Source organism: Scardinius erythrophthalmus, assembly GCF_964197995.2.
Source record: "Scardinius erythrophthalmus genome assembly, chromosome: 24".
Taxonomy (NCBI): Eukaryota; Metazoa; Chordata; class Actinopteri; order Cypriniformes; family Leuciscidae; genus Scardinius; species Scardinius erythrophthalmus.
The window spans coordinates 10,320,501-10,343,146 of NC_138244.1; the positions used below are offsets into that span (position 1 = coordinate 10,320,501).

Genomic DNA, 22,646 nt, shown 5'->3' on the forward strand with positions numbered 1-22,646 from the left:
TTGCGCTAAAAATTGTGTATTGTCTGTATGAGTTGTTATACAGGGTGTCTTTAAGTGAGCTATCCTCGGTTTTTAATGCCAGTCATATTGTGACGAGATTCAAATTATCTATCTATCTATCTAATCGCGCATCTGCAAAATTGCCTTGTCAGTGAATAATGCAAACTTTTTCCAATTATGTTTAAGTATTACAGAATTTTTGTACAAATAAAATGTTATTTTAAATATTGCGTGAACTATGTTTAAATCAGTTTAAATTTAACATTTTGTTTTTCCCTGATTTAAAAGGAAAAAATAAATAATAGTAAAATTTTCACATAAGATAAATCCAGTCATATCAGTAGCATTATGGTGGCTGACATGATCATCACTTTTTATCAATAAACCCCTACAGTATGTTATTGGACACTTTTGCTGAATAAACTAATAATGGCTGACTTATAGATGTATTGGAGCTATGTGGGACTCCTTGCTTTTGCGATATTGGCCTTTAAAAACAAACCCATATTGGTTGACCAATCGGATATATTAACATATCTGGCCTGACAAATCTATATTTATGCTTTGTTTATGCCAAGTTATCCTTAAAGCGTGTATCCTGAAAAATAATCAAACCCGTCATGATCAAAGAGCAGGACTCTGGCTGACCGTTTCTGCCTGTGGCATGTGTTTAGCATTTGGTCAGTGTGAGGCATTACATATTTCCATTACTGCACATTGGCTCTAAATGCCACATTTGTGGACTGATTTTCACGACTCATTCAGTAATTGGTAGAAACGGTGTCTGGTTGGAAGTGTTTCTGTGTGTGTCTGCTACATCCATTACCATTATTACTAAGCCGTGAAACTGACATAAAATATCAGAGCAGTATCCCAGCTAACCTTCTGGTTCTCTGCAAATTTGTCCGCATAAACACATTTTTGAGCGTTTGGTAATATACATCCAGATACACACATCCACAAGCCTGCACACGAAAACTAGTGTTTAATCGTCTGAAACTGAGTGCTCTGTACTTGAGACTTTTCATTTGCTTTCCCACTCAAAGACAAGTTTATCATTCATAATAAAGATTGAAGGATTGGGGGCAGTGTGTTTGTATGATTTTGTTTGTCAGATTGAGGTTGATGTCTGTTCTGGGATCAGTAAACATAACATGCTTGCATGTCGAAGTTCCAGATGGTGTAAGACTCTCGGTGCTGTCTGGATCCTGTCAGAACCTACTGCGACTGGGAATGACATGTTTTTTGAACAGCAGTGAAACATCACAGCCCTGAATCGCTTTTCTTAATTCCATGATGGCGTGTCTTCATTAAAACATGAGATGTGTTGCCTGACACATTATGTGGTGGCACTTAGGCAGATGACCAGAGTTTAAATCCAGCTTGTGTTATCTACTGATACCATCCCCTCATCTTTTCATACCCTTTTAAATAAACGTGGCAAAAAAAAAAAAAAAGCCAATCGTTACCCGACAATTAAAACCGATTGTTTGATTGAGTTTTTTTTTAATTGCCTGTTAAATTTAATTTCAGGGGGACTTTTTGGTTTGTTTTAGTTTGTTTGATTTGTTTATTTGTTTTTGTTTTTTTTGTTTAGTTGTCTGTTCGTTTATAGTTTTATTTTATTTAAATATTTTGTTTTATTTCGGCTTTGGTTTTGTTTTAGTTTGTTTGATTTGTTTATTTGTTGTTGTTGTTTTGTTTAGTTGTCTGTTCGTTTATTTTATTTAAATATTTTGTTTTATTTCGGCTTTGGTTTTGTTTTAGTTTGTTTGATTTGTTTGTTTTCTGCTCGGTTTATTTTTTTTATTTTTTGTTTTGTTGATTTATTTTTTTCATTTAGTTGTTTGCTCATTTATTGTTTTATTTTTTTATTATTATTTTTTATTTGGGCTTTTCTGTTTTGTTTTAGATTATTTGATTTGTTTGTTTTTTAGATCATAGCTCAGGAAATCATGACCACACATAAAGAAACTGATTCAGCCAGCTATTCTTCCCATTTCGTTCTTTTTTCCAGTATTTGTTTCTGTTTCTCTCCTTACATCTCACTCTCTGAGAGTTAAAAGGCTGCAGCTGTTGACGGCTCTATTGAAAAGCCCACGCCCCTCTTGCTTGCCACACTAGAGCAGTGTCCATCCACCAATGACCAAACAAAGGAGGTCTATGACCAGAAGCCACACACGTGCATGCACACAGCGGGTACACACTAAGCGTGGGAGTTGAGCGTGTGTCACATGCTTACGACGGGCAGTGGGTGGGTGTAATCAGTCCTGAATGGAGCTGATGATGGCCATGCAGATGAGCTGCTCAGGAAGGTTTCTAAGCTTCTGTTTCCGCCACAGGGATGTTCTTCTTTTTCATGGTCTTTTGATCTTTCTATACTATGTTACAGCTGGTGTTGTAGCTCTTCTTTGATTACACTAACTAAAAAGTACCGTGGTGTTGCAGTGTTGCTGTTTTTGGATTTATTTTATATATCAATTTATATACATTTATTTTATATTATTATTTAAATATTGAATTTGGCCTATTAACACCACATTCACCATTATTATTATAATTTATATTATATTATTATTCTATTATTACATATTACAGTTGTTATTATTATTATTATTATTATTATTCATCCTTATTAATGCATCAGTGTATATATAATAATATTGATGCATCAGGTGGTAGTAATACCATAGTAGTAATACTACTAATAATACATAACAATAGTACAATGTGTGGAAAATATGGTGTAAAAATGGGCATTAAGATGGATAAATGTCCCATCTTCCCGAAGTCTGGGTATTTCGAATTTTATTTTGGTTAAATCAATTATCTTTTTTTTTTTCTTTTTTTTTTTTTTTTACAATAAACCAAAAGCCTATGTAAAAATCATATTGTGTTTTTGTTGATGGAACCAGTGTATCTTCCGGGTTGGCCTACAAATTTACATCATTCCTGCACCACTATTGTACGGTGACCACTTTGTCCTTACAGTAGCCTAAAACTAGCCCTCTATGGCCCGTTCACAGCTGCTCTATGTTGAACGTTAGTGGGCCGTGATGTTTACATGTGGGTCACATTCCTCTAGGTCTGTTCTGAATGCCCCACACATGCCCCCAGAAACCCTTCCTGCCCCAAATCACAGCCTTGAGGGTTTACAACCACATGTAACTCTCTCAGGAGGTAGACGCTCTTACCACTGCTAATATTTCTGTTCACGAGCTGAAGAAAGGCACATTTCTTCATCAAGAAAGCGAATTATTCTGTGGTCGAAGGAAAATGCTTTAGCCGTCCAAGTCGAAACCATTGACATATTTGTCCTGGTTTTAGGTTGCAGAGGAAACCATCTTTCACCTGATGCATCAGTACTGTATGTCCTGCTGGATTCTAGCATGATTTTTAGCAGATGATGGGTCTTGAGAATATTATGCATTTGAGAAAATCATTACCTTTAGAAAACTCTTTTTGTATTATTTAAAAAAAAAAATTTTGTATTGTCATTTTTCTTAACTGACAAATGTCATTTCCAACATCTTCAATTAAGTGTTTTGTTGAAATGATGGTGGAAATGAATTGTTTTGATATTTTGCCAATAAAATGGTGGAATCTTTGTCATGCTAATGCTAATTTCGATAGAGAGAGAGACTTAGTACATTCGTCAACCAATCAGATTTCATGTCACTAGTATTTTTTAAATGACAAGTATGAATATTATAAGTTCAGAATATACTAAATCAGCTGTAAAGTTTTCTGATCTGTATATCAAACAGAGGGGTCAAGTAACGAAGTACAAATACTTCGTTACTTTACTTAAGTAGAAATTTGGGGTAGGCTATCTATACTTTACTGGAGTAATTATTTTTCAGACGACTTTTTACTTCTACTCCTTACATTTTGACGCAATTATCTGTACTTTCTACTCCTTACATTGTAAAAATAGCCTCGTTACTCCTATTTAATTTCGGCTTGTCGTCGTAAAAAAAAAAAAAAAAAATGACCAATTACACAAACGGTTTAGACCTGACTCCCGCCTCCTGAATACACATCGCTAAACTGATTGGCGTTGTGGTGTCTTTCTAACTTGTGAGAGGCTGTAGTCACATTTGTTTGTGCGCAGCGCCAAAAGTCCTCCGAAGGAAACCTAAATGCGGTAAGCGATGGAGAAATCGGGGCAAATCGCGTCAAATATTGATTTAGAGAGAGAGAGAGAGATTATTTTCCTTACATTTCTTTTACTTTTATACTTTAAGTAGTTTTGAAATAATTCTTTTTTTATACTTTTACTTGAGTAAAAAGTTTGAGTTGATACTTCAACTTCTACAGAAGTCTTTTTAAACCCTATATCTATACTTCTACCTGAGTAATGAATGTGAATACTTTTGACACCTACCTGTATCAAAAGAGTTATTTTGGACATGATATGACACACTCTAAACTGGAATGATTTTCTCATTGCAGATTCACAGAGAGACAGAGACATTTTATTCAGTTGATGCCAGTCGAGATGCTGAACTCCAGGAGAAGAAATCCACTTCAGTGAGCTCAGGTAACCAACTGGTTCTGCTTCAAAAGCCTGAAGTCTTTTGCATTGAATATCAAGTTGGTTACCCAAATGTTCATGGTCTTTGAGGATGTTCATGTTACTGTAGCACCTACGTAATTGTGGCTTCTAAGCATAAATTTACACTGAAATACCACAGAGTTTTACTGAACATACAGCGTTTGACGTCAACAACTCAACATTGCATCACGTAGGTTTAGTTTATGGTTGAAAGTTACATCCAGAACAAAACACAAAAACCTCTTTCATACATCTTCCAGCATGCTACAAAAGAAAGGATGCCCTCTTTGCTCAGACTGTGTCTGTGTGTGTCCAATCTAAATAGTGCCCACATTGTGTCACATGGGAAACGACATACACATCCTCCAAAGACTAAATGAATGTCTTCCTGTCAATACAAAAGACTCCACTAGTCAAATAAGATCATCTATTTAAGTAGATGACATCAACATCCTGTCTGGGAAGATTGCGAGAAGAGATGCAACACAATGGCCTGAAATGACTCACTTTCAGATTGTATTTTGATTCAGTCCGTGAGAATCGAGTCTGGTCTGTTTTATTTTCTATGTATTCTTCTTCTGTTGCTATTCAACATTCTCATGTTGTTCCTGATTCTTCTTTCCCCCCCCAGAATTCCCCCCTTCGACCCCCTCACCCGAGAGCGTACGTCACAAAGAGTCAGCGAGCCCCATGCGAGGGTCTGTCAGCGATGGCGACTCTCTCTTTAGCCAGGATTTGGGCGAGGACATAGTTTTTAATAATAAGGTGGGTGCGGATTTGAGTTGTTTCCATTATCACCCAATTCTGTTTGTTTTCGAAGCAGAGTTGCTATTTGTTTTGTTTCTATGTGTCTACCAAGCGGAACCCCTCGCTTTTGCCTCCGCCATATAAAGCGGTTATGTAATACGTCTCATTTTCAGTGGTGATCTTCATCAACATCTTGCTCCACTGACATCATGTCATGTGACGTGAGCAGATCGGTGGGCCAAGGCCATTATTATGACCTCATCCTCAGACATGCTTCCTCCTCTTTTTCCCACCACCTCTAAGGATTTCTCCACCCCTTAAACTCCTTGCCTCAATTTAAAGATGTTTAACACAGACTTAGACACTTAAGTGTTGCTCTTAGCAAGTCGCAGAGAAAAATAGTATTTTTCTGAGAACTGTAATGTTTGGTTTACTTGGTGGTAAGTAGATCCCTCTATATTTTTTTACAATCCTTTTTTTGAAAAGCAGAATAGGCTCATCTCAAGTGGTTTCCACCACCATGTCCCTTTAGGGGCTTCGTAGGTTTTTGACTGTTACAATATAAAACTATTGATTCAAAGATTTAACATTTTTAGTTAAAGAGCATAGTGAGATTGACTCAACTACGTCATTCACAGTGCTTTATGGGAATTGGCAGGTGTTCAAGGTGTTACTTCTTTGCAGAGTTATGGGTATTATATGTAGTTTTTCACCAGGAATTCTGCTGTTGGACAAGATAATAAAAAAAAGTTGAAATAATGTGAGCACATGGCTCCAACAAAAGCATATACTGTTGATTAACAACCTTGTAGCTTTAAAGGTTTTTAAGTTATCTTTATAAATTAATTTCCCTATTGAGAAAATTTATGGGATTTTTACTTCTGGAACCTGACTGTTCCCACCTATTGTCGCTAAGCTAGCAGGCTAATTAGCTATTGGTATGTTAACCTGCCAGGCTAATTGGCTAGCAGTTTGCTATGCTAAGTTAGGTTGCACACAATGCGAAGATAAAACAAATTCTCATTCATAAGAGCAATTTATTAGTCAAAGCTTGATGTTTTTGCTTCATTTTGTCAGAAGAGAAAATATTTAAATGCTTATATTGGCTAAAGGTTTATTTTTGGAGGACATTAGCTTTATATGGTCCCCAAACTAGCCTACTTTTTCTCTTGGAATTGTACATGGAATTTCATGTAGCATGCTTACATTTTCTCTAAGCTCTGAAAGCAGGTAGAGGCACTTCACCTAAGCTTGACTTGTGTTCTGGAAGTGCCCCCCCCCCCCCCCCCCCCATAGCTCATAAAGTCAACTATTACGGTACGGTTAGTGTGTAATGTAGCCGCTAGCTCACCACACCCCTCTCCTGGCTGCGGTCTCAGCATGCAAGGAAACTAATGAGCCGCTGTGAATGGAAATGAGTGTCAGGGCTGTGTGTGTTTCTATGTTATGTAAGCTTTATAAGGATGGAAAGAACTCTGAGACTCCATGGGGTTTGCAGGGGAAAAAAATGAGTCTGCTTGTATGTACACTGCAGATGTAAAGTTGGTACGTCATCAGCAGTCATTCGCAAAATTCACATACGCTTGTCCTAACCAGGCGCTACATGTGATTTTCATTACATCAGGTTGGGAAGTTCAACCCACAGTGCAATTTCATTGGTCCAAAATCCCAGTCTTACTAGCTGTCTTCCAAACATCAAATACGTTTAGATCGAAAGTGATTTTGTTTTTGCAAACTCTAATTGTCGTCCTCTTTCTCCATCAAAGGGTGAGGACAGTGTCACTCTCACCAGCGGTGTGTCCATGACCTACTCGTCCTCTACAGATGACAGCTCCAGTCTGGGGACCCCTAGCGCCATCCCTCAGGCCAGCACAGAGGCCCCTGCATCAGACACCTGTCAGGAAAATCCCACTTCTCCTGGAGCTTCACCCATTTCTAGAGAAACGGAGGAGGAAGAAAAAAAGGACCGTCTGACCGAGGTCCCGGAGCGGTCGGCCATTTTACGCACCTCCATACGATCCCTGTCTCCTTTCCGCAGGCACAGCTGGGGCCCGGGCAAAAATTCAGCAGGGGAGACAGAGATTACTCAGCGCAGGTATGAATCTCCACAGTTTTGTGACTTAACACTGTGTACTTACGCTAGGATATGTGTACAGTTCACGTGATGCAAGTATTGTCATCATGCAGCCCAGGCTGTAGTTTTACAGTCGAAAAAGACAAAAACATTTTTTGTCAGTCATAACTCTTTAAGAGAAATAGCACAGACACGTGTTGAGCGACTGTTTGCACACGTTCTAATATGGAGTATACTTTGAAAGGCTTCACATTCGTCTGTACACATACACAAAGCGTTCATGTCAAAATTGAAGTCACTTTGTGGAATGCAAACAGCATTTTTCTGTCCTCTTGAAACAGGACATTGGGGTTACGACATATTGAGGGGTTTGAACTACTCTTAATGGCCAATTGGCTTTAGTTTTACATCACAGTCTGGTGTAGTGCAAATTTAGAGAATCCTATCCCTCTTAAACCCTAAAAGGTAGCCATTTGTAATGATGAACATAATGCAATATCTTCTTTTAGATAATTAAAAGACCATTTTAGATTGTCCTTCTGTAGTAATGGAAGCTACCTTGTTAGTTTACTAGTGGTATGCTAAGCTACCAGGCTAATCGGTTAGCAGGGTGTTGGGATAGCAGGCTAATAATGTTCCAAAACATATCGCAGTATCTAGTTCTAGAAAATAATCAAAGATTATCAGGTAGAGGTATGCTGAGATAGCAGGCTAATCAGTTTGTGATATTTCAAGCTCTTATTCTAATCAGATGTGTGGTATGCAAAGCTGCAGTTACGCTTGCAGTTGCTCAGTTTTGTTTTTTGTCCCATCATCTTCGCATTAGTTTTGCTTTGTGTACAGCTCTCCCCTGAGTCATTGGCAGTCTGTATGTGAATGTGTTTGTGTGTTTATGAAGGGAAATCCCTGAAGTGTGAGGGCTCTTTCCTCTGTGGGCTTTGTAAGCAGGCAGATGTTCTGTGAGAAAGAAAGAGCTGTGTTTGGGTCACACAAGACTTTGTTCCTGCTAATGATAAAACAGATATCCTCTAATACTCAGAAAGACAGAAAAGAGGAACATCATGGTTAACATTATGGTTGTGTTTCTTTTCATGCTGAAGAGAACCCAATATGTAAAAAAAATTCTGAAATTAATTATTAATTTATATCCTATAAACCACTATCTTTTTAAATTTATTGACTTAAAATTAAGTAAAATTATTTGCCTGGAACCTTTAGGTTGTGTTTATATATATATATATATATATATATATATATATATATATATATATATATATATATATATATATATATATATATATATATATATATATATATATTATAGTTTATACAAATAAAGTTGTTCGTATAAAATACAATAAACATTATGTATATTTTAAGAAAAAAAGGACTGCAAAACCAGAATAATTTCATTATATTGACTATATTTTATAATTAATTTATTATATTGACCATAATTACAGCATAAAAATAAATATTTTAGAAAGTTTCAGTAATTATAGTACATTTTTATATAATTGATTATTACATATTTATAATTTCTATCAGACTATTCATTTATAATTATTATTAGAATAATTATCAGTTATTGGTATCATCCAAAAATGTATGTATTGGTGCATAATATATTTGCATCTATATTTGAATGTTTTTAATCTTGTTTAATTAATCATTCTAGTAAACATTCCTAGGGCTGTCAATCATCCGCTCTTCATATTCATTTTTGTTTCATTATTTCTGTCTATCCATCTTCTCCTCATCATTTTCATCCATCACTTTTTCCAGTTCGTCAGGAGGTGAAGTGGAGCGCAGGTCTACAGGCCATAGGAGAAGGTACCATCATCCATTTTCACTCTTTCCGCTCAGGGTCCCCATCAAACTGTTTCTGAATGGTCCATGGAAATATTTAAAATGCTGTTGTGGTGTGTGCACCATATGTTGTGGGAAAAACTGTCACTAACTGATCTCATCAAAACATCCCATGAATCTCTTCGAAGTTTAACATATTTAGTTTACAGTGTCAGTGTTATATTAACCTTGTTTCCGCCATGGAATAAAAAAGGTTCTCGCCTATAAAAAATCACAATTCTGACTTTTTTCCTCACAATTGCAAGTCTATAACTCGCAATTCTCGCAATTCTGAGTTAATATTTCGGAATTACCTAAACTCAAAAAAATCTGAATTGTGAGATATAAACTTGGAATTGTGAGAAATAAAGTCATAATTGTGAGTTATAAACTTGAAATTTCAGGAAATAAAATCATAATTGCGAGTTATAGACTTGTAATATCATGAAATACTCATAATTGCGACTTATCAACTTTCAGTATTTGTATTTGGTAAAGAACAGTTTGAAAGATTAAAAAGAGATTAAAAAGTTTCTTTTTTTATTATCATTTCAGTTTCCTTGCCAACTATCTGAAATAAAATATTTTTAATAAATATTTTAGTTAACGTTTATTTTATTCCAACTGATAAAAATGTTTTAGTTAAGTATAATAACCCTGTACGATGTATCATACAAAAAAGTTACGTAATGTTAAATGTTCAAGGGCCTCTTTTAGATCTGGTCTTTGTACTAACAAGTTTCTCTTTTATCTTTCTATCCATCCATCCTTCTATCCATCCTTCCATCCTCCTTTCATGTGCGTAACTATGAAGCATGAGCTGGTGTCCTTCGGTTGTCCTGCACACAGAAAACGACGAAATAAATGAAAGAAGGTAAAAAAAAAAAGAGGAAGTGTCTAAAATCTTTAAAGAAAACTACTTCTTGGGTAATGGTTACGGCATGAATTGCATTATGAAAGCACAAATGGTGTGTTTGTGTAAAAACAGAGGTGTATGTGGATGGATTATTGTGTGTTGCGTGTGTTAGTCTACTTCCTTTCTATGGTTTAGTCTTCACTCCTCTCCGGACAAACATTTGAGACCACAAACACCCTTGCAGTCACTTCCGCTTACTTCATTGTCTGAGACAGAAACGGCCACTTTCATGAATCCGTTTAGCCGAACAGTAGAGATTAAACTCACAGCAGATATTAACTAATGTAAACAATGACTAACATATTGATCTGGATCTCAGAACCTGATGAGAGGTGAGATGTTTTTACTTTTGTCTTACCACATTATCACTTTAAGCGTTTCCTGTTAGAAAGAATTTCAGAACACATCACACTCAACATAGTTGCTTTCTGAACAATTAGCGTGAAGTAAATTTAAACCATTTCATGTTTTTTAGCATGTAGTTTAGATCTTGTACATACAGTGGTCCAAAAAACTATTGGAATACTTACACTGCACTTTAAATGATTGAATTTCATTGCATTCAATGTGGCATCTGCAAACAAATTATTCTTTTTTTCCAGAACTAACTTTTCTGAGCCATTTCAGTAATTGCTTTTAACCATTTGATCCAAAAGTAATTTTCACTGCATCTATGAAGTAACTTGCCCTCAAATTCACATTGGCCACCAGTAGATGTATGCACATGACACTCTAATGTTTGACAATGAGCAATGAGAAAGTGTCAAAATATATGTAGTCTTAATTTTAACAGTTCGTTAGAAAGCATGCTGTTTTTATAATTTAAAACTCAACAAATAACCTTTATTGAAGTGATTGGCTTGCACTCTTAATATATGCAATTTGGTTTGATACTTAATTGAGTGGCATTCAAAAACAATTTTTTGTGTGTCCAAACACATGTTTAGGTCACTGTAAAACGTTTTGCATTGACTTTCACCGTGTGTAAAATGGCTAACCATTTCTGTGGCAGAGCTTGAATGATTTTGCTTGGTTTCATTTTTTTTTTTTTTTGCATGTCTCAATGAGTTTGTGGCTAGCAGTTTATTGTGTGTTTAAATGTCACCCACAAGAAGGTAAAAGATCTTGGGTGATTCAGTGTGTACTTAACATGTCGTCACCATCTCACCTTTTTAAAATATCTCATCCGCAAAGACATTCAGGCATAATCACATATTTATTTCCACAGTTACAGCCTGGAAGGACTTGCAGCAGAGAAGGAAGGAAGGAAAAGTCTGATCCAGCATGTAGGGGAGGCCAGCCAGGAACCAAACTGTCCGTCAAAGCTGGACAGAGAAGAGAGAGGCTCGCTTGTGTCCCTGACTGAAGAGGAGCAGGAATCAGACCTGGGCGACTGCAGCAGTTTAGACAGTCAGGTAAAATACCATTTATGAATGGATAGATCCAGTGTTGAAACCTGATTGGTAGTACAACATTCATAGACATAGACAAAAAGCCAATATATGCACCTGTGACCACACATAAAATTAATTTAATATGAATGTAACAAAATCTATTAAAACTATATTACTTGAACCAGTTAAATTAATATTAATCTAAAGTGACTTACATTTAAGGAATACACCAAGCGATTCATCATAAAGAGGCAATAAGCATGAGAAGTGCTAGTAATACAAAGTTTCAGCCATCGCTCAGGATAGTACAAGCTAGAATAGGGAGGAAAATTATGAGAGCATTGACAAAGTAATATAATGAAGTAGATGTTTCTCTGTGATGGTGCCACAGGGCAACTCTCACTTACTGACCACAGGTTCCTGGAGGGCAGAGTGGAGATACAGTGCTATGCATAAGTTTAGACACCCATACTAAAGTTGACTAAAAAGAGGAATAAAAAAATCATCTTTTGGAAACTGAACTTAATGCCTTAATTTAAAAAATTAGGAAAAATCCAACCTTTAAGGACACCAATTTTCTTTGTGAATGAATAATGTATCGTAAATAAATAAATGTTCTTCCTTAAAATACAGGGTGCATAAGTTTGGACACCTCTATGTTAAATTCCCATAGAGGCAGGCAGATTTTTATTTTTAAGTATTTTTTTATATATTTTTTTTAAGATACTATGCATCCTAATAAAGTTCCCTTGGAAAAAAAAAATACTTAAAAATAAAAATCTGCCTGCCTCTATGGGAATTTAACATGGGGTGTCCAAACTTATGCACCCTGTATTTTGAAATTACACCCTGAAAATTGGTGTCCTTAAAGGTTGGATTTTTCCTAATTTTTTAAATTAAGGCATTGTTCAATTTCCAAAAGATGATTTTTTTATTCCTCTTTTTAGTCAACTTTAGCATGGGTGTCTAAACTTATGCATAGCACTGTAAGAGTGGCGGAGCCTGTGGCCATCATGTAGGCCAGCACCAATGTCTTGAACTTTATGCAAGCTGCTACCGGAAGCCAGTGCCGAGAGATAAACAGCGGCGTGACATGGGCTCTTTTGGGTTCGGTGAAGACCAGTCGAGCCTCTGCGTTTTGAATAATTTGAAGTGGTTTTGATTGCACATGAAGGGTGTTGCAATAGTCCTGCCTAGAAATGACAAGGGCCTAGACGAGGAGTTGTGCAAACATGCATGATGCATCTACATGCTGTTGCAGCAGTGTGGTCTTCGAAGGTCAGCTGGTCATCCAAAATTACCCCAAGATTCCTGGCCGAACTCGATGGGATTATTGTCGCTGAACCTAGTTGGACTGTGAAATTGTGCTGTACTGATGAAGTGGCTGGGTAGACGAGAAGTTTTGTCTTTGCTAAGTTGAGTTGCATGTGTTTGCATATTCTTTCATCCATTTCATCCAAAATGTCCACCAGGCAGTCTGAGGTCTGTGCAGCTACCATGGGATCGTCTGGTTGAAATGAAAAGTAGAGCTGTGTGTCATAAGCATAGCAATGGTAGAAGTAACCTGTATAATGGGTCCCAGTAATGTAGTGTATATGGAGAAGAGGAGGGGTCCAAGAACTGAACCCTGAGGTACCCCGGTGACCAGTTGATGTATTTTGGATTCAAAAGACCTACCTGTAAAATAAGATTCAAACCAGCAAAGTGGAGTTCCAGTAATGCCCAGTGATGAGAGGGTGGACACAAGGATCCGATGATAAAATGTCAAAAGCTGCAGATAGATCTAGTCAAGTCACATTTATTTACATAGCGCTTTTTACAATGCAGATTGTTTCAAAGCAGCTTTACAGAGATAACAGGAAAATAATGCGACAAAGTTTGTTTCCAGAATAAAATAGTGTCACAGTCCAGCTTAAGTGAGCTGAGTGATGTTTCATTTGTGATGTAAAAAAAGTTATTAATTAAGTTCATTTATATATATATATATATAACTGAATTGAGCTGGACGATGACATCACGGTTTTCTCCAGAGCGGAGAAATATATATATATATATATATATATATATATATATATATATATATATAGCCGCTCTGGAGAAAACCGTTATGTCATTGTCCAGCTCAATTCAGTTCTCATATAATGGTGTCAATGCAGGCAGATCAATATTATTGTTGAATATTAAATGTTAAATTTAATGTCCCCAACTAAGCAAGCCAGTGGCAACAAAGGTGAAAAAAGGCGACAGTGGCAAGGAACCAAAACTCCATCAGGTGGCAGAATGGAGAAAGAAACCTTGGAAAAAAACAGGCTCAGTCGTGGGGCCAGTTCTCCTCTGGCCAACAAATGAGCAGTGTATGATATGATTCAGGCAGCATTATAGGTCAGATTGGATTGGAACAATCAGAATATTATCCAGTTCCATCTGGTTAAAGATCGAAGTCATCACGTCGTGTTGATGAGGCCTTCACAGAGGAGAGTCTAATTGACACAATCTCTGCTGACACTTCAAGGATGCGTTGTGGTCGTGTCTAGGCATAGGTCCTCCATCTGATCTGGATATAGACCCGGATCCGGCTGACTACATCATGCGTTGTTGTCGTGTCTAGTATAATTTTCTATGTGTATGCCAGGTTAAAGAGATGTGTTTTTAGTCTAGATTTAAATTGACAGAGTGTGTCTGCTTCCCGGACAAAGTTAAGGAGACTGTTCCAGTTTAGGTGCTAAATAGGAAAAGGATCTACCGCCAGCAGTCGATTTTGATATTCTAGGTATTATCAACTGGCCAAATTTTTGAGATCGCAATAGACGTGAAGGACGATAATGCGTTAAGAGCTCGCTCAAGTACTGTGGAGCTAAACCATTTAGTGCTTTGTAAGTGATCAGCAATATTAAAAAAATATACAATGTTTAATAAGGAGCCAGTGCAGTGTTGACCTACCAGCATGAGAACTGATGATTTGGAATTAGCTCTTGCAATCAGTAGAGATTCAATAACCGACAGCAAGGCAGTCTCGTTTAAATCGCCACTTTTAAAACATAATTGGTTATCATTTAGCTTTTTGTTCTGTGAAAGGAAAGATGAGACCTTATACTAAAAGATATTTGATTTTTTTTTTATTAATTTATATTTTAGTAAGTTCATTTAAAACCATTTAAACTAACTATATTACTTTGTAGAATTTTATTTATATTTTAATATTTATCTTAATATCATAATATTGTTATTGATATATTATTTTAATTTTATATTCATTTTATAAATGTATTATTCAAACCATTTAAAGTAGTTTTTTTATATATATATTTTAATATTTGATCATATATTTTAAAGTTTATTTATTGTTGACATGTTTATGACCACAATCAGTTTCCATGAAATTTTGTAGTAATAATTTTATTGCATTTAATTACATTGATTGACTTATTTGTCATGTACGCTGCTTTCAGAAGTCCATCCATTCTGGACGAAGATGTGTCCCACCTTCACAACCCATTCTCACCAAGTCTGTCTCCATGTTGGCCATCAGTCAGAAAGACCTGGACGGTGAGTTTAAACACCCTCTCTGGTTTTCTATTCTGCGTCTCACCGTGCCACTCTGAGCTCTGCAGCACTGTAATGCAAAAATGTATTTTATGTTTAAAAAGCAATTGAAATAAAGCATATAAATAAGCTTAGATCAGATGTTGCAGAGTTCAGACCGTTTCTTTTCTCTGCTGACCTCTTTTCATGCCCTTGTCGAAAGAGAAGTAGTGGAAACATTCAGTCAAATATGACCACACACTGACCACTCACTTCCTGACAGTCATAATCTAACACCCTGATTTCGTGTCCTGGGATTTTTATTTTTACAAAAAATGTCCTGTATCAACTGGGATTGTTGGTATTCTTCAGCTCATCAGATTTGGACCTGCCGTGGTTCACTTTCACTGTGGTGTCTCTTTAAGGGAGTGGACATTTACTGCCAGTGTATTAGCACCCAATTTTTTTATAATGCCTGCTCTGATCTTTTTTGCCCATGTGATCATGGAACCAACCAGCGATCGGACGGCCACGACCCAAGCGGCGAATCTCCTTCTCCTTCAGCATCTCGCCCTTGCTCCCCAAATCTAAAACTCTCTTTTCTATTGGCTCTTCATCCAGTGATGAGGAGGAGGCAGTCAGTAAGTAAAATAATATCCCACAATGCCTGGCATGGCCCCTGCCCGACCCCTGCTTAATGTGAAGTGTGCCCCCTACTTCCCTTGTGTCACTAAGTTATTGATCAGACTGGCCCCTTGAAAACACCTATTCAATATTTATTTCAATTGTCCCATGTGGTGAGTGAATCACTTTTATGACAGTGTTGAGTTATTGATCTGCCTAATTTTTTTTTTATCTAGCCGGATTTATCTAACCTATAGGTTAAAAAAATGGTAGAAAATTAACACTGATTGACTGAAGTGCCAAAATAATAAAATGTTTTTTTTTTTTTTAATTCTCTACGCAATAACTTAATGAACTTTGTTTATAATGTGCATGTTGTCTGGTGATGCATTTATTTTATTGCACCTTTATATCACTTTTTGATCAAAACTTTGAAGAGAATCTTGCTGAGCGGGTTAAAGTTAGTTAAGTTGTTGACAAGTTTATAACTAGCTTTCAGAATTATAATACATCTGGTTTACTGGCACAGATATTCAGAGTACTTCACCCCCTTGAGTACTGTGGTGGTTTGTTACTGCCACAGTAACGCCACTACGCTCATTAAGTATGTGCAGCGGAAGCGCATGCTTGCGATGCATTTGCCAAGAATCCTTCCTAGTCCCACGTCTGACAGAAAAATGGTATTTTAGTAAGCACATTCTTTTACTCAAGTCATTCCTGCGGATTATTGGACGGATGTCACGGATAGTGGGTCTCCCAAATGAGACATTGCCACGTCTGTATAGTTTCTTTCCATTGGCTCCATCTCTCGCCATGTCTTTCAAAGTCATTCAAATCCACATAAACACATTTCATAGCACTGCTTTTAGATTTCACAGCTGCTTAGAGTTCCTTGTAAAAAGAAATGTCTAGATAGCCAAAAAGGCAGATAAAGCTTTCACCTGAACATGGCAATCCCAAGCAAATAAAGGCTTGCATCAATGGTTTGTACAGCATTTTTTTATTTTTAAATGTGAAGCTTAATTGTTTAGATATACATTACATTTTATATCTTAATATGCAGTGTAAATTATACTGACCCTACAGGCTAAAGCAGTAACTGTCAACAGTAGAACTAAGAAAAAACTCTTTATTGATTTTATTTTACTCTCTTTTTTTCTTAATCTGTACATAGCTGAGCCAAACCCATCTGTCAGAGGTATCATAAACAACCTACTGTACAAACACAGTGTAATAGTTTACTATAGAAGGCAAAAACAATATAAGCAAGTTTCTCCAGTCTTTCCAAAACATGATTAGTCATTTTCATCTTTAACAGTTTTTGTGGTTGCAGAACAATGGATGCTTTTTCAATGTTGTATAAATGTGCCATTTCGCTTGAAAAATTGCCTCACTTTGTTCTCTGCAGGGCTGTGCCTTAAGAGTCTATAAATACCACAAAACTGCTTGTGTAATTTCTTTTGTACAAGTACAGAACTCCAGAGAATCACTGCAAAGTGATTAATAATGTCAATCGATTGTTTTTCTCTAGTTTCAGGATTGGGCTCGTTCACAGGTACATCAGGATCATTAGAGTACAGGTATGACACCTGCATCACATGCTAATAGTGTTAACGTGTATATATTTTAAAATGTAATGTAATCTAATTACAAGTATATAATTTTTGGATTCGGATTATGTAATCCAGATTACAGTTAATACCCAGCACTGTAAATGAAACCAAGAAATGTTGTGTCAGACTCAAAACACATGTATAACTACTAGGCCACAGCTCCAACAATATTGTCAGTTTCAGATTTCCCCCTTTTATGTTCCCTTTTGTCTCATTCAGTATATCAGAAGAGGATCCAGGTCCGCTACGAAGTGACAGTGAAGGCAAAGTTGTAGGAACCAAAGTGAGCAGGACATTCAGTTACCTCAAGAGCAAGATGAGCAAGAAGAGCAAGGTTGGTATATAATGGATTAGAGGTTAGGGTTTGCTTAGGATATATATTTGCTGTGTGTCAGATCTCATAAGTGGAAACAGATGTCATCATTTATTATGGCACATCTCATTCTGAGATAATGCAGCATGCACCTGCTATTTAACTTTGAGGTTTTCTGTGGTTCCTGTAGATGATGAGGTCGCTGACGGTGTGAAAGCGTTCAGCAACCCCTGCACTATCTGAGGATGTTATATGTTTGCAGGTTGCTCTTGTGCAGGCAACGTTGTGCACTCTTTGTCTGTGTAAGGGCTCACAGTAGGGAAGTTCAACAGGATGTAGAAGCAAGCTGTGGTCTCTATATGGCTCTGTTTAAATATACCCTCTCACTGGCACATAGGCTTTACAGCTTCCGAAATTCTGTGAAAACAAATACATGTTAAAATCTATTACCACACAGTTTCAGAGAACCTTAATGACATATTTTAGTTGTCTACCTGAACCAGCCGGGCCGGGCCACCATATATGGTTTAGTTCTTTAGATATGATTACTTAGGAGACTAAAGAATACCACAGCCTTGACTTATGCTTAACCAAATGCTTTTGGTAACTAGGTCAGTGATGTAGACAGGAAATGCATTTCAATTTTTTGTTGTCACATTGTCTCCCTGGGTCTGAATTAATTGCGGTGTCGATTGGAATTTAGATTTAGATCGAATGGGCAACACAAAGCAAACAAACAAGCTGTCTCGTGTACTAGGGAAGGTCTTCGGTAAAAGGAAGTGCACTGTGTCTTTAAGTTGAGCCCAAATGTGAAAGACGACAGAAAGAAACTGCAGCAGTCACTTCCTCTGGCTGACTCGCCTGCACTCCGTCATGGGAACTTGTGTGTTTGTGTAGACAGATACAACCTCATCTGCTATACCTTCTGGCCAGTGCACTCACTGGCTGCCAGCATCTGGGATGTCTATGTTGTGTCGTAGGTTTTTACCGCAGGGGCGGTCACTGAAGATCAAGAATACTGGTGGTCTGGGTGAGGTAGGACTGTGATACCAAATATTGTTACTGTTATACTGTTCTTGTTAAGTCTTTTTCATCATGAACATTGAAAAGAGACATTTGTTTGATGTACAGTAGGGGTGTTTGTGAATATTATGTTTAGAGGTTTGATGTAAAATTTATTTAATTAACTTTGCAACTTGTTTTAACTTTTTTTTATGTGCTGAGATCATCGTTTCACCCCAGTTGGGAAATACTTGAATTACTTCTGTTGGTTTTTTGTTTTCCTATTGTTGGCTTTGACATGTTTTTACAATTTAGGCTTGTTTAAACTCTTTGGGAAGTGCATTTTGACCCTCTTCCTTCCAATACAATTTTTAGCCGAATAACTTTTTCTAATGTCGTGATATTAAGCCACCCGACCATACTCACTGCCATACTAGTTCAATAAATTTGCACAAATTTTTTACTTATTTAGCAGGTATGGGATACTAAGAATTAGGTTATCAGACACCTTTTAATCCTTTTGAGTATTTTTTTTTTTCTTTTTTTTTTGCTTGCTGTGATCATAATCTTGGTACAGTACTGTTGGCTGTTGGAGCAGATCAGACAGGATTTTGTAATCAGGGTGGTCTGTATAAATTGCCACAATCCGTGCTTTGTGGTTCCACTTGAGATATCTTTTTCTCAAGTGCATTACTGTAATTGGCTGTGGTTTTGACACATCATGCGCTGTCAGAGAAACAAGAAGGATGGGTGGGGGGGGAGATGGATGGATGGATGGATGGGTGAATGGATGGGTGAATGGATGCATGGATAGGTGGGTGATAGATGGATTGATAGGTGGATGGATGGATGGATGGATGGATGGATGGATGGATGGATGTATGGGTGGATGGATGGATGGATGGGTGGATAGGTGGGTAGATAGATGTATGTGTGGATGGATGGATAGATGGGTGAATGGATGGGTGAATGGATGCATGGATGGATGCATGGATAGGTGGGTGATAGATGGATGGATGGATGGATGGATGGGTGGGTGGGTAGATAGATGTATGTGTGGATGGATGGATGGATGGATGGATGGATGGATGGATGGATGGATGGATGGATGGATGGATGGAATGGTGGGTGGAGGGATTGGTGGATGCATGGATGGATGGATGGATAGGTAGGTGGGTAGATGGATGGATGTATAGGTGGATAGATGTATAGGTGGATGGATGGATGGATGGATGTATAGGTGGGTGGATGAATGGATGATACAGTAGGTAGATATGGTATATATTGATAAAGTAGCGATGGATACAAGAGATGTTGAGAATGTATTGAAGTGTGTTTCATCCCTGCAGTTGGAGATGAAAGATGAAAATGAATGAAAGTATTGATTGTGGAGCTGATGAGGTTTCTCCTCTGATGGATGCTCAGTAGTGGTCTGCTGACACTGTGAGTTTTATGATGGATGTGCCTCGCTCCCATTTAATCTCACATCTGTGTCGGGACCCCGCTGTAATTGAGTCTAATGCACCGCTCTGACTGTCTGCCAGCTGCTGTAATGCTGAAAGCACTGTACATCACACAACTACACTTACAGTTATTTATTCACCTTTTGTTTTGTATTTTGCAGGAGAAGGAGAAAGATAAGAATAAGGAGCGTGATAAAGATGCCAAAGACAAGGAGAGGAGATCCTCAAATGGGCATCTCTTCACTGCCATCATGGCAATACCCACAATCCTCTGCCATCAGTGCAACAAACCCATCAACACTAAAGATGCTTTCCTCTGCACCAGTAAGAGCACATCCCTTATTATAGCGTATAGAACTCTTTTCTACTCTATAATCCTCTTTACTATTCTAAACTCTATTGGCTACTCTTCTTTTCTGTTTTATATTCTTCTATCTTATTCTCTTCAATACTCTTCTGTTTATTCTACAACTATTTGAATCTTTTGCACTCTTTCCTTTATGCTCTTCTTTATTCTTCTATTGTACTCTAAATTCTACTCATCTACTATGTCTACAGCTTCTACTCTTCTTTTCTATTGTATATTCTACTCTTATACCCTACTGTTCTATAATTCTATTCCAATCTTTTCTACACTTCATACTTTTCACTTATCCTCTTTACTTGTTCCTTCTGTTCTATATTCTGCTCTCTACTCTATTCTGCATTATATACTCAACTCTATACATACTATACTCTTTTTTTCTTTTCTATACACTCTACTCTCGTTACTATTCTGTACTACTTATTACTCTATTCTAGTTTGTACTCTTTTTCTGTGTTCTACATTCTATACTATTCCATTACACTCTTATTTCATAGTTTCCCTACTTGGGGTCACAAATTTTCTAAATGTGTGGAAAAAATAACTCAAATCAAAAAGGAAAGGAAAATAAGCTTAAATCAAAGGAAAAATAATTCTTTATTTTTCAGTTGACTCTTATGAAAAGATTTTAAATGAAGTAAGACCAGATCTAGTTTTAGAATTTCTACCTAAGATAAAATGTAAACCTTTTTAATCTCTTTCTCGACATGAAATTAGCCAGGGTAGCTCAATACAGTAGACAATATTGAATATACAATATACAATTACAGACAATATTGATTAACTCAATACAGATACAGGGTTTTTTATTAAATAAAATGTGTGCAAGAACGAAACGTTGTTAAAATACTGCGTTGTTCTACTCTTTGCACTCGTTCCGCTTTCTTTTGTTTTGCCATAGGCTGGTGTCTTTTTTTGGCACTTCCTTCTTTACTGACATTTGCAGTGCAGCCGTGTGCTTCAGAATTTAATTTACCGCTGCGAAAGTTTTTTATTTTTGCAAAGGCTTGCATTGCAGGAGATTCACACAGGAAGTGGGTTAAATAAATTCAATCCATAGAGAAATTGCCTACAGATTGTCTCTAGAAATAACAACGCTATTTTAATTAGACCGTCTGCCTTTGCGTTCTTATTTTTGATTATAAGCCACAGGTTTCTAGAGAGACAATGTTGTGTACAATATGTGTGGAGAATTGGGTTGATATGCGCTTCAAAATGAGTGCATTTTTAAAGAAATGAAGGGGGAAAAATGGAGTCAGGATCATGGCTATCTGCCCAGTCTGGCATTACACAATGTTGCATCACTCTGTCGCTCCACCCGCACACAGCTGGCGAGGTTCAGCTCCTCACTGAGACCAGTCAGTGCACTGGAACATCCGCCGTACTGTAGCGCTCTGTTTATTGTTCTCAGAGGATGTGCTGGCAGACTCATTACCGTTTCCTCTCATTTCCCAAAAGTGACTGACACTAACATTTTTTGTTGATGCTGGTTTGATATTATCTCTGAAAGTTTGGTCTGGTTAAAGACATTATTATTACAATTAAAAAAATGAAATAAAAAAAATAATAAAAAAATTGCCTTGAATTTTACATTCTTGGATATGTGCAAAACTGCATAGGTTGCCTGAAAAGAAATTACTTTTCTGATGATGTCATCAAGGCCATGTAGGCGAGTAAAAATCAGTAACCAGTAATATAGATCTCTAAAAGCCTTGTCACAAAATAGATGAAGCATTTTTTTTTTTAGTGGGTAATGTTTTTTTTGTGTGTGGTTATTATTTAAAGACAGTATTATAATTAAAAAAATTAAAAAAAATTTAAATTGTACATTCTTGGATATGTGCAAAACTGCTTTAAAAAAAATTAATATGGGTTGCCTGAAAAGAAGTTATTTTTCTGATGATGTCATCAAGGCCATGTAGGCGGGTAAAAATATATTATTAACCTTTAATATAGATCTCTAAAAGTCTTGTCACAAAATAGATGAAGCAATATTTTAGTGGGTAATGTTTTTGTGTGTGGTAATTTATTTAAAGATTATTATTATAATAAAAAAAATTGCCTTGCATTTTACATTCTTGAATATGTGCAAAGCTGCATATTTGTTTTGAATATGGGTTGTCTGAAAAGAAATCACTTTTCTGATGAGGTCATCAAGCCCATGTAGGCAGGTTAAAAAAAAAATTAACTGTTAATGTCATAGCATGA

The 22,646-nt window shown here is 36.7% G+C and overlaps 1 protein-coding gene across 8 annotated transcripts in view; it reads left to right on the plus strand.

Annotated features, from left to right (window-relative positions):
* Positions 1–22,646, plus strand: part of akap13 (A-kinase anchoring protein 13) — a 94,123-nt gene that overhangs the window by 53,479 nt on the left and 17,998 nt on the right. For 6 of the 8 annotated variants that reach the window (XM_081356761.1, XM_081356762.1, XM_081356763.1 and 3 more), the window contains exons 9-18: positions 4,456–4,543; positions 5,190–5,323; positions 7,072–7,400; positions 9,165–9,212; positions 10,042–10,101; positions 11,372–11,558; positions 14,987–15,083; positions 17,215–17,263; positions 17,516–17,630; positions 20,236–20,398. In XM_081356761.1, coding sequence (XP_081212887.1) covers positions 4,456–4,543; positions 5,190–5,323; positions 7,072–7,400; positions 9,165–9,212; positions 10,042–10,101; positions 11,372–11,558; positions 14,987–15,083; positions 17,215–17,263; positions 17,516–17,630; positions 20,236–20,398 — 1,270 coding nt within the window. The remainder of the gene's footprint in view (positions 1–4,455; positions 4,544–5,189; positions 5,324–7,071; positions 7,401–9,164; positions 9,213–10,041; positions 10,102–11,371; positions 11,559–14,986; positions 15,084–17,214; positions 17,264–17,515; positions 17,631–20,235; positions 20,399–22,646) is intronic. The other 2 variants (XM_081356767.1, XM_081356768.1) reach the window with 1 other exon arrangement.